Source organism: Notothenia rossii (genome assembly GCF_949606895.1).
Source record: "Notothenia rossii genome assembly, chromosome: 10".
Taxonomy (NCBI): Eukaryota; Metazoa; Chordata; class Actinopteri; order Perciformes; family Nototheniidae; genus Notothenia; species Notothenia rossii.
This window is the reverse complement of record NC_136908.1, coordinates 51,588,055-51,600,316: the sequence shown is the minus strand read 5'-3', so window position 1 is coordinate 51,600,316 and position 12,262 is coordinate 51,588,055. Positions and strand designations below refer to the sequence as shown.

At 39.1% G+C, this 12,262-nt stretch overlaps 2 protein-coding genes across 2 annotated transcripts; both read left to right on the top strand.

Annotated features, from left to right (window-relative positions):
* Positions 1–4,321: 4,321 nt before the first annotated feature.
* Positions 4,322–6,505, top strand: snrpf (small nuclear ribonucleoprotein polypeptide F). The gene is made up of 4 exons (XM_079653992.1): positions 4,322–4,475; positions 5,210–5,335; positions 5,859–5,923; positions 6,255–6,505. Exons 1-4 carry the CDS (start codon positions 4,473–4,475, stop codon positions 6,319–6,321), a joined length of 261 nt encoding a protein of 86 aa, XP_079510118.1. The 5' UTR covers positions 4,322–4,472; the 3' UTR covers positions 6,322–6,505.
* Positions 6,506–6,574: 69 nt separating this feature from the next.
* Positions 6,575–12,262, top strand: amdhd1 (amidohydrolase domain containing 1). Its single transcript, XM_079653991.1, has 9 exons — positions 6,575–6,839; positions 7,756–7,862; positions 8,439–8,503; positions 8,859–9,136; positions 9,782–10,007; positions 10,615–10,739; positions 11,147–11,240; positions 11,336–11,496; positions 11,872–12,262. Exons 1-9 carry the CDS (start codon positions 6,703–6,705, stop codon positions 11,975–11,977), a joined length of 1,299 nt encoding a protein of 432 aa, XP_079510117.1. The 5' UTR covers positions 6,575–6,702; the 3' UTR covers positions 11,978–12,262.

The window sequence follows — 12,262 nt, the reverse complement described above, 5'->3', positions numbered from 1 at the left end:
ATATATATTTCATAATGCACATATGAGTATAACAAAAAAAATGGTGTTAGGCATTAGTTATAGTAATACTATTTTATTATTGGTTAAGATATAATGATACTAAAAATAAGATACTAATACATGAATGTAACATTAATACTCAAGATGCTCAAGATATGACGTGGTTTGGGACCCCTGTGCTGACCACGTGGCGCCTGATGAAAAGCTGAGGTAAGTGAGTGCTCAGCCTCAAATCCACATTTCTGACTAATTGGCTTTGGATGGAGAGACGCACACTCAGAGTGATTCTGCTTACGCACTTCAAATTACACCGAATGGTTGCTCAGCTGCAGCCTTTGTTGACAACAATGTTTGTTTCCATAGAAAAGCAGTGAAATATGCAAGCCAAATATATTGCACGCTTTTTGATTCTGCTTACAATGCTGTCTACTCCCAACAAAGCCACTCAATGCCCCATAAAAGAAAGACAGCTGAAGGACAAAGGCATTCACATATAATACATTACATTGATGCTTAAACTCTTACCAATAAAACACTGCAATTTTTCATATAATTGTTGTTTTATAATATACAATTTGCATGTTTTTACTTTAACTTCTTACGTTGGTGTTTGTCTTTTTTCTAATGTTTTTTATTTTATTTTAAAATGATGCAACTATCACAAACCAACTTCCCCTCGGGATAATTACATTATATTTTTTTCTGGTTTTGATATCAAAGCTTTACTCTTTGGTTATACTAATGAAAATGTAAGCTTGTGTTCCAGCCTGTATGAACCATATGACACAACCCAGGCAGCAGTGTGCCCCCCTGTGCTCAGTGATGGTAAAATAAAAATGGATGTTTTAAAACAGTTTTTTCCGCTCTATCCCATTTGGGTAAGGCTCCAGTGAACACAGCATGGCTTTGGCTTCTCTGTCTGCTGTGTAATCGGTCCGTGACCTGCTTTCTGTGCATCTGACCTGAGTCCAATAAGCAGCAGTGAGCCAAAAGAAACTGTCTCACCTGTTCACTTTGTTCTCTCTGTCCTGCTTCAGTCTCCTGCTCTTTGTGGAGATTTGAACTCTTAAAACTCCAGTCATTATGCTCAAATAGGCCAACCAAATTCTGGCCAGGTGATATCACCAAAACCTTCTTTCATGATAACATTTCCTATCTCAGTAACGATATCATGATACAGCACCTTATCTTACTCCAAAAATAAATAGTCTATATAAAATAACCACATGGAAAATCCTGTTTTTGTCTACTCCCTTTTGCATTAAATACGTGAAAATATGCAAAGTATTTTCTCATCTAATATGATATACAGTGTGTAATCAAATTAAGATAATAGTTTAATTTAACAGACAGAGTTTGATAATTTTATATATACATACAGTATATGGAAAGATGAGTATATACCCAATACCCAGACATTTTGTAGACTGCACTTTATCTATTCATTTTACATTTATAAAATACTTATACACAAGTAGTTGAAGATTGGAGCAAAAGTGGATTTTGCACAGAGCTGAGGAGGTCTGTGAGTCCCATGCTTTTCACTTCCTGCAGATCATCCACTCCACAGGCCCGCTCAGTTTTATCTTTGATTCTTAGCTCTCCTCTGCAGACTTCAAAGAGAAGTCTTGTAACAGACTGGAATGATCCGATTGCTTATTAACACAGCCGTCTTCCTCCAAACGACAATACCAAGTCTTCAAAGTCAAAGTCAGCTTTATTGTCAACATTTCTACATGTGTTATAGAGAAATCTTGAAATACCGTTTCTCGCAGTCCCACAGTGTGACATATTTACATAAAACAAGATACACAAAAGGCCTAGATAAACGGGGTATAAAACTAAGTAATAGTAGTATTAAGTACTAGTTAATAATATATTTGAAAAAACGCAATCCACAGAACATGAATTGACATTAATGCAAGTATTCTTTAGTGCAAAACAGAAAATAATGTTCAAAGTACAGTTTCAGTGCAGTAGCAGCGGAGATGGGTAGAATAGTGACTGCATGGTGCTGGATGAGGGAAGGTTGTGTGTGTGTTTGTAGGGGGGGTTAAAGTCCAGGTCCATTCGGGGCAGGAGGGATAGGTGGGAGGCCGGGAAGAGAGGTCAGGGGAGATATTTTTCAGGGGGGGGAGAGAGGAGAGAGAGAGGGAGGGAGGGAGGGGAGAGAGTTCAGCATCCTGGTGGAAGAAGCTGTTCCTCAGCCTGGTGGTGCTCGAGCGGAGGCTGCAGAACCTTCTCCCTGAAGGCAGGAGGCTGAAGACGCTGTTGGAGGGGTGGGTGGAGTCACCCACAATTCTGAGTACTTTGCGGGTGAGGTGGGTGTCCTAAATGTCCTGTAGTGATGGGAGTGAGGCACCGATGATCCTCTGGGCAGAGTTCACAATGTGCTGCAGGCTCTTGCGGTTGGAGGCGGTGCAGCTTCCAAACCACAGCGTGATGCAGCAGCTGCTGAGGATGCTCTCAGTGGCACCTCGGTAGAAAGACAGCATGATGGGGGGGGGTGCTCTGGCTCGCTTGAGCTTCCGGATGAAGAACATCACTGCTGGGCCTTCTTCTCTAGTGCGGTGGAGTTGTTTTTCCAGGTGAGGTCATCTGTGATGGTCACACCCAGGAATTTGGTGCTGCTCACCTGCTCCACAGCAGTGCTATTGATGGTCAGGGGGAGGGGCGGTTGCTAGTGGGTTCTCCTGAAGCCAACAACCATCAATCAATCAATCAATGTTTATTTATATAGCCCAATATCACAAATGTTACATTTGTCTCAGTGGACTTCACAGTTTGTACAGAATATCAGTATGACAATACGACACCCTCTGTCCTTAGACAACAATCTCCTTTAGAGGTTGTTATTTTGGCACCACAGGGCCAGCTGGTTCACTTCCTTCCTGTAGTTAGTCTCATCGTTGTGGCTGATGAGACCCACCACAGTAGTATCGTCAGCAAACTTCACGATGTGTGGAGCTAAAGTTGGGTTTGCAGTCGTGGGTCAGCAGGGTGAAGAGAAGGGGGCTGAGCACTTAGTGGTTGCTTTGCATCTAATTGTGGTATAGTTTTTCATGAGTTTGTAACTGTTTTTCATCTTTTTGCAGTCATTTTTTGCTCTTACTGGTTGTCTTGCACATCTTAATGGTAAAGGATCTTCTCTTTCTGGTCACCTTAATCAGCTTTCTGAAAGTCTTGTGTTTCTTTGTGGTCATCTATTGTCTTTTGTTGTCGTGTTCATACACCTATACACAAACATTGCTATCATGCCATAACTGACAGTGACCGACTGACGGATTGGTAAATTCCACAGGCCAACTCAAAAGGAGAGAGAATTTTTATAGGCTAAATGATGTAAGGGCACAAGTATTTAAAACATCCAAAAAAAAAGCTTTAGTGCAATTTCAGAGGAATTTTCTGACAGAAACCCAGCCCTTCACTGGAAGTCAGATGTTAGTTGTATTCAGAGTATCAGGTTTGAACTTGTTGGATGGTTTAGTAACAGTTGAATGCCTCAATGCAGAAAAACGAGAGAAATCTCCTGTTTGTGCCTGGAGAGAAATAACTGCTCAAACAGAGGGCCAGCAACACCCAGATTTGCCAGTCATGACAGCATTGAGTTTAATACTAATAATTAAACCATTGGTTCACGTTAAAGTGAAATATTATATAGAGCAGGTGTTGCAAGTACAGAAGTTCAACTCAGGGCAGAAAGTGATATTGACAGTGACGCTGGACCTCAGAAGATTATTTGTTTTACTTTAACATCACATCAATCATATGACACATTTTGAAAGAATGTCCTTTCAGGCATATTATCATGATGCAATTTGAAATAACACACCTGATGGAGTAATCTGAGTTCACTTTAAACTCACTTCTGAGCATGCCCATATCATGGTTCCAGCTTCTCAAATGTGAAGATGTGCTACTTATTATATATTTCGATTATTTTAATGTACTATTACATCTTGCTTTTCGCTTTGGGCTCTGGGTTACTGTAATGAAATGTCTCCCTATTTTCTTATATTTCTGAAACCATAAATATATCATAAAAATAATCCTCATAGTCAGTAGATTAATGGGAAACATAAATAATCAATAGTTTCCGTCCAATAAAAAGTACTTACAAAATGTCTCAAACAACCATAGTCTCTCATAGTAAATAAATTAGTAATAATTACTTAATACATATTACTATAACAGTCACAGAGGGCATTGTCTGCCTGCGTCCCAATTACCTTTGATGGAGTACTTTTAAGAACAAACCATACAGAAGAGGGCCGTTAGTCATTAGTACGCCAGTGCTCACATCCCACCACCAGGGGGCAGTGTGTCAAATCAAGAATACCCCCGGATGTTACAGCGTTGTACTTCCGGTTTGGCGGTAAAGCGTGTGCTGCTCTGCTGTGCGAAGTACAAACGTTTTGTGACGAACAAACATCACATTTATTCATTCCCAGACAGCATTTAGTAAAACAGAAATGGTGAGTACTTCTTACACATTTTTGATTCTGAATCCTTTTATATTTTGTTGGATTGTTTTTGCAAAGATAGTTGCGTGTTTGCTAGTTAGCATTAGCTACGTTAGCTACTTGTTCATGACTTCACGTTAATGAATGAATCCCCCGTTTTGACTTGCAGCATGTGTACAATGTAATATATTATCACATAAACAGTAATAAGGCCAATGTTTTATTTATTCGGCAATATTAGTTAATATCAACGTGAAATGTTGCGCCCCTTTGTTTGGGTTTGGCCCTGTTTCTGTGGAGAGAAAATCGCACCATACTCCATGGGAAATCGTACAATTTTAACTAGCATTTGCATTTATGAATACAAGTACTTTGTTGAACTCTTTAACTTAAACACTAGCTTTAATACAAGTTTCCAACGAAAAAACTCGCCTTTGTCTGTTTGGGTTTTCTGCCTGTACACATTGACTTGCTGTTTGCCTAAAACCGCGATGTTACCCACTATAAAGAAAGTAATGCAACTATAGTGCTATTTTATTTAGAAATAACACTGGGCTTGGCAGTAATTGCATACAGTTAAGGCTACACCAGAAGCTGTTTTTCAGTACCTTTTCAATACATGAGCACACGTTTTAAGAACAAATACCCTGGATAATTTAAGTATACAGTGTCACATTATGTGTGTGTAATCAACTAACACAGCCAAAATGAGCATATAGTAACCATTTCATATTTTTCCTCCATAGAGTTTACCCCTGAACCCAAAACCATTCCTGAACGGTCTGACAGGAAAGCCAGTGATGGTAAAACTGAAGTGGGGAATGGAGTATAAAGGCTACCTGGTGTCTGTGGATGGCTACATGAATATGCAGGTGAGAACAATTCATTGTGTATGCCTTGTTCCATTACAGGTGGTATTTTTTATTAAACACAGATTTGTGCTAGCATCGCTCGCACAGAGTCCCAAAGTTGTTTTTGGATTTTGCAGCATTGTTGATCCCTTGTACTAGACCATATTGAGATTTTAGTCAAATTCAGATTAATTGTTCAGCCGACCACAAAGTGAGAAAAAGTCCCACCATTCCCCAAAGCAACAAAAACATTGCATAATTGTGTGTGGTACTGCGTGCACACTGGACTCAGAAAAGTAGTATATTTTAGAAGATCCTTCATCATATACTTTATATTCATATTATTATATATGTGTGAGAAACACTCTATTTTCATTACATGGATGCAGGCATCTCTGATTCTGCAGTTTAGTTGTGGAAACAGCTCTTTTCTCTTCTGCTTGATTTATTGGGTTTTTATATCAATATCATATTTTAAGTATCGACCATAACCGTTCACATACATGCATCTCTTGAACTTTTTATATACATGTTTTTCTGACAGCTGGCAAACACAGAAGAGTTTGTGGATGGAGCATTGGCAGGTCACCTGGGTGAAGTGCTTATCAGGTATGAATCCAAAACATATTTCCCTTTTCATTCCATAAATAACTCACTAGATGCTTATTATTCAGTAACATTCATATTTAATGTAAGATGATGTATTTGATGGAAAACAGGTCAATGCAGCAGTAACTGAAAAAGGCCTTAAAAAGCTGTTTTTTATGGCTCAAGATTCTTAACTTCTTTAACTAACATGCGTTAATAATTAACATGTCGTGTTAAAAAAATCAATGATGTAAGCAAAGGCTCCACACATTCAAACCTTTGTTCTTCTGTCTTTTTCCTGTGCATCTTTTTCTGCCAGCATTGTGTTCTAACCAGTGTTTTTACCCCCCAGGTGCAATAATGTTTTGTACATCCGAGGTGTAGAAGAGGAAGAGGAAGATGGAGAAATGAGGGAGTGATGAAGAGGACCCGGCCCTGTTGTGTGATTGTATCTCGTAGTTGAGTTGTGTGTTTGTGTTTTCACCATGTGAAACAAATGAACGCCTGTGGTTTAGGTTTTTTTCAAGCAGTTTCAAATTTTCCTTTTTTTGTTTTCCTTTGTAATACAGACACAATAAAATGATTATTGTACCCTTTCTTAAACCTGGTTGTTGTGGTTCTTGAATGTAACAGAAGCAGCTTATGTAAATCCTTCTGTAATTATTACTGGATTTCTGTGATGTCTGTGACAGAAGCCCCGCCTCTCTGTGCACTTTAAACCCTGCAAATATTTGCCTTTTCCCAAACTAGTTTGAAGCCAGTCACTCTGAAGCTTAGTGTCTACTTTGAAGGAATTAAACATGTCCAGAAATTACAGACTTCTGGTGAAGAATGCCAAACAGGTGGTTCTGATCTGCAACAACGGAGAGAAGTTTATGACCAAACATGAGATACTGAATCTTTGTGTGATTGAAAATGGAAGCATTGTGATAGGAAGGTAAGCATCAGAGGTTACTTCATACAATGTGACGGGCATGAGGGGTCACCTTCTGTTAAATCTTGTAAAGATTAATGAACGAATGTAAGGCAAACTGCATACATTCTCATGTGTGTTAATTTCATGTCAGGATCTGCAGGTTTGATAGTTTAAAAATGGCTGTGGTGGCTTGTTACACCGGGGAGAACATGTTGGATAGCTGAAAACTCGGGCAACATTTATATTACTGTTCATTTTATTTCCCTATTAATGTTTACATTTACAAAAATAAAGGTTCAACGTTTAAATAAAAAACATCAGTTCGAGCTTTAGCCAGAGTTGTACTTGGTGCATGTTCACATCCAACCTGTGCTTGAAAATGGTATGGTAAAGAAACCAGAGGTGTAAAGTAACTAAGTACATTTACACAAGTACTTTACTTTGGTACAATTTGGAGATACTAATACTTAACCTGAGTATTTCCACTTTTTGTTACTTTGTACTTCTACTCCACTACAATACAGAGGTAATAATTTACTTTAGCTCTACTACATTTATTTTATACCTTTAGTTAACTTTGCAGATTTGGATGAATGATGTGAAATATAATCAAATGTTAAATTAGAGTAGTTCCACCTGGAGTAAATTCACAAGCTACCCTGCAGTATACAAAGTCATTCCAACTAGCTGCACCTTTTCCAGCTTTAAGAACACTTTAATGATCAATCATTATAATATATATATATAAATATGAAATGGGCCAATCTTCATTAGTACTTTTACTATACTCTTAAGTATATTCTGATGCTAATACTTTTGTACTTATACCTGAGTAACATTTTGAATACAGGACTTTCACTTGTAAGTGAGTATTCCTACACTCTGGTACAATATCTGAGTAGTTCCTCCACCTCTGAAAGAATGTTACTGTGTCTAGTGACGGGCTGATCACAGCTGTGGGTCCTGCAGAGACCATCAGAGATCAGTTTGCAGGAGCCACCTTTGATAAAGTCATTGATGCTACAGGGATGTGTGTCCTGCCTGGTGAGTATCAGCTCCATAGGGTTTATATGCACGTTTGAAACTGTTTAGAGAGAATGCATTACAAGCAGCATACATGTTCCAGTTTTTATTTATGAAAATAAAATTGCCTTTAATATATTTTATAGCACAGTAAATATTATAAACTGTACAATAGGTAACTTGTAGGGTCAGGTAAAAAGAGTAATACAAATATTGTGGTCTGCTTAAGAATGATAAAAGTACAAATATAAAAAGGTCGTTATAATATAAAAGATTCTGCCATGTCAAACATTTAACGTTTTATAAGTGGTATCTTTAAAAGTATAAAAGGACGGTATGTCTTCAAAGCTTTATGTTATGTTATGCAGCTAATATACAGTACATTGGTTTAATAAAAACAAGTAGCAGATCAAGCTGTTAGTCTCGATATTTATTTCATGAGAAAGAAAAGATTTAACATCATGTGAAATAGTTTACAATCACAAAAAGTGCATCTGTTATTTACAGTTGTGAAGAAATGAGAGATGTTATGTTGTATATTTGCAGTTTTTCTTCAAATAGATGCTATGTGTGATTTGTATTTTGATGTTGTTTTAGGGTTGGTTGATGCTCACACTCATCCCGTCTGGGCTGGTGACAGGGTGCATGAATTTGCAATGAAGGTAAACCTTTGTGTTCAATATATTTTGACAGTATGTTTTTTTAAATTAAGATAAAGTGCTTACCACCGTCACTCACCACCACATGACAGTCTATCCTGTTTAATTATGTGGACATTTTACTTTTACTTCTCATGTTTATTCAATACTTTATTCTCTCTTATCTCTATTAAATCTCTATTTTCATATCTATACATATTTTTATTTTGTTCAATTCTTTAATTTTGGATATTTTATTTATATGTCAATTCTGTTATTTTATTTGTATTGCAAATGATTACTGTAATTTCTATCTTTTGTAAAAAGGGAGCAACTGTCCTGACACATACAGTACTCTGATCTCTTGTATCTCCTGCAGCTGGCGGGCGCCTCCTACATGGACGTGCACCGGGCCGGGGGGGGGATCCACTTCACGGTGGAGCACACCCGGGCTGCCGGCCCCCCTGAGCTGCTCTCCTCCCTCAGCAGCAGACTGCTCCGGATGCAGCGGGCCGGGACCACCCTGGTGGAGTGTAAGAGCGGCTACGGCCTGGACCTGCACACGGAGCTGAAGATGCTGCAGGTCATCGAGGAGGCCAGAAACACCCTGCCCATCAACATCTCCTCCACCTACTGCGGGGCCCACGCAGTGCCTAAGTGAGGACGCTTATCAATATCTCATTAGCTGACAATAATATTTTCCTAGGCCCACACCTTTCAGAATACCTTTATTAGTCGCACAGAGGGAAAATGTACATTGTTACAGCAGAAAATAGCCAAAGACAGCTTAAGGATACCCACGTAGCATGCATGCATATACAGTATATACATATATACAAAAATTAAAAGTTACAACATTTACAAAAAGCACATCCTGTAACAGTTCTGAGGATTTAGCAGCCAGGTATATATTGCACAGTTTCTAACGGCATACTATATATTGCACATAGTTGTTGGTTAACAACAAGGAGTGTTATAGTCAGTGTAATCAGTTTGTCCTACCTTGGGCTGCTGTGCTCTCAGTGTTTTGTCTCCCTGTTCCTGCCTGTTGGCGTCAGCTGATAGAGGTGTTATACTGCTTTATCTTGTTATGCACACTGTTGATTATTCTCTCAGAAACAGCTAAATACATGGGACTGGGCAGAGATCTTCAGAATTGGCAGCACATGTCTTGTGAATTCTCTGGCCGAAGCTCCAAATAAGCCATCAGTGTTTGCCATCAAACTCCAGCTCTCCTCAAGTCTCGTTGCTTCAGGAGTTTTCGTCACACTTTCCAGCGAACACTATCTCTCTTTAACTCAGAGGGAAAACAGTGGAGGAGGCCACGGAGGACATCCTGCAGGTGCAGCTACCCAGGCTGAAGGAGCAGATCTCTGCAGGGACTCTGAGGGTGGACAACATCGACGTGTTCTGTGAGGAGGGGGTGTTCGACCTGAGCTCCACCCGCCGCATCCTGCAGGCCGGCAAGGACCTGGGCCTCAACATCAACTTCCATGGAGACGAGCTCCATCCCATGAACTCTGCTCAGGTAGCATTGAGGTTTATTTGGCCACTTTAAAGAAAGAGGAACTTCCCATCTTTGACATATTCTATTTCTATTACTGGTAAAACTGTATTTGTATAGTATTTTACATTTAAACAGCTTATTGGCTAAGATTCAACAACTGTTTTACTTTGTCTGGTGATCTAAAGATGTGAACATCCACTAACATAAGTACATATTCATACAGCAGTTTTATTGAGTTAAGTTTGGTTTTCATCAGTTATGTTGTTAAACTCAACATTTTGGTGATTTATTTATATGGTGTTTGAAATATAAGCTCCAAAAAATAAGGGGTAATGTGAAAAATGTCCAAGACCAACATACCAAAACTTCAAAGATGTTTCTAGGACATTACCATCATAGAAACTATTTAAAATGTCACATTTGCTTGATTAACTTGTTTTAATGATAAATAAATTATAGAAATGAGTGGGTTTTTTCAGTTTCAACTTTAAACTGCAAAAGGTTTTGAGCACTATCATTTTTTTACTGTGCTCTGTTTTGTGTGTGTGTGTGTGTGTGTGTGTGTGTGTGTGTGTGTGTGTGTGTGTGTGTGTGTGTGTGTGTGTGTGTGTGTGTGTGTGTGTGTCAGTTGGGTGCAGAGCTCGGAGCCTCAGCCATCAGTCACCTGGAGGAGGTCACAGACCAGGGGATCGCTGCCATGGCAACAGCGAGAACCGCCGCCGTCCTTCTACCAACGACAGCTTACATCCTTAGGTACTGTATCACCAGTGCTGGAAAGTAACTAAGTACATTTACTTATGTGAAAATGTAGTATTTTGTTTTTATATCATGAGGTTTTTATTACCAAGTAGGTTGGCACAGACAAGGAATTTTGTCTTGGTGATCAGCAGCATATCAATTAATACAGTGCAGAATATTTGTATTTTTAAATCCAATAAATGTATTTGACAGCCTTAGTGACTTTGGAAATACATTGCATAAAAAAAATGCATATGAAAAGGATATAAAATAGTATAATGAAAAAAATAGTGAGTTTTATATTGTGTGTGTGTGTGTGTGTGTGTGTGTGTGTGTGTGTGTGTGTGTGTGTGTGTGTGTGTGTGTGTGTGTGTGTGTGTGTGTGTGTGTGTGTGTGCGTGTGCGTGTGTGCGTGTGTGTAGGCTGCCTCAGCCCCGGGCCAGGGACATGTTGGAAGCTGGAGTTATTGTTGCCCTCGGCAGCGACTTCAACCCTAACGCCTACTGCTGCTCCATGGTGAGTAGTGTTGCATTGTGGGTAAAACTCATCTCTGTTTTTATGATGGGATTATTTGTGTTGACCTCTCTCTGTCTCTTCTTCCCCCCTCCAAGCCGATTGTCATGCACCTGGCCTGTGTCAACATGAGGATGTCCATGCCTGAGGCTCTGGCTGCGGCCACCATCAACGCAGCCTACGCCCTGGGGTGCTCCCACACACACGGCTCCCTGGAGGTCAACAAGCACGGAGACCTGCTGGTCCTCAACACCACACGGTACATCAAGTCAAGAGTTACACACAAAGAAAAGTATTAGTCTTTTATAATGACACTAAGTGTTTGAGACAACTACAATTATCAAGGAAAGGTAGATTTAACATGAACATATTCATATCAAATAGAAAAAGCACCAAACTCTAATAAATTGAGGTGTGTTCTACTTGTTGCATTGATTTGGAATCTTTAGATCATATGACATGAAATCTTTAGGAAAAAAACAGAATTACCTCCAATAAATTGTTTAAATAAAAAAAAAAACTGTGACCAAATAAGACACTTTAATTATATATTTTTTAAGCATAATTTTCACTTATTTGAGAAAGTTAGCATGTATGAGTGTAACGCTGATCCCCCCTGTGTGTTTTGTTGCAGATGGGAGCATCTGATCTACCAGCTGGGGGGGCATCAGGAGCTGATCCGTTACGTGATCATCAAAGGAAACATTGTTGTTGATAACGACAAAACTCTGGACTTGTAACCATAAGACAAGTGAAGTGGCCGATTCACAGCTTTAGGATTTTAAGGTGACACTTTGACATTTCTGGAAATATCTTGGCCTTATTATTTCCCTGTATTTCCCAAAATGTAAAAGTGTTTCTTTGCTAATATTGACCTTTAAATCTGTTGTTGTCACTAAGACGTTATTGTGTATGCTGCCTGTCAAAGAGAGTGACTGAGGTGAATCATCTATTACTATCTGTCAAACACATGATTTAAGATAAATGTCATTTCCCTGTTGATTAAAATCCACTTCTCTATTCAA

Bases quoted from the DNA above. Each gene is read 5' to 3' on its own strand.
- amdhd1 (XM_079653991.1), top strand. From the start codon at position 6,703: ATGTCCAGAAATTACAGACTTCTGGTGAAGAATGCCAAACAGGTGGTT. The intron at 10,008-10,614 runs GTAGCATTGAGG...TGTGTGTGTCAG, and splicing joins ATCCCATGAACTCTGCTCAG to TTGGGTGCAGAGCTCGGAGC. The intron at 11,497-11,871 runs GTACATCAAGTC...GTTTTGTTGCAG, and splicing joins CTGGTCCTCAACACCACACG to ATGGGAGCATCTGATCTACC.
- snrpf (XM_079653992.1), top strand. The intron at 5,336-5,858 runs GTGAGAACAATT...TTTTTCTGACAG, and splicing joins ATGGCTACATGAATATGCAG to CTGGCAAACACAGAAGAGTT. The intron at 5,924-6,254 runs GTATGAATCCAA...TTTACCCCCCAG, and splicing joins CTGGGTGAAGTGCTTATCAG to GTGCAATAATGTTTTGTACA.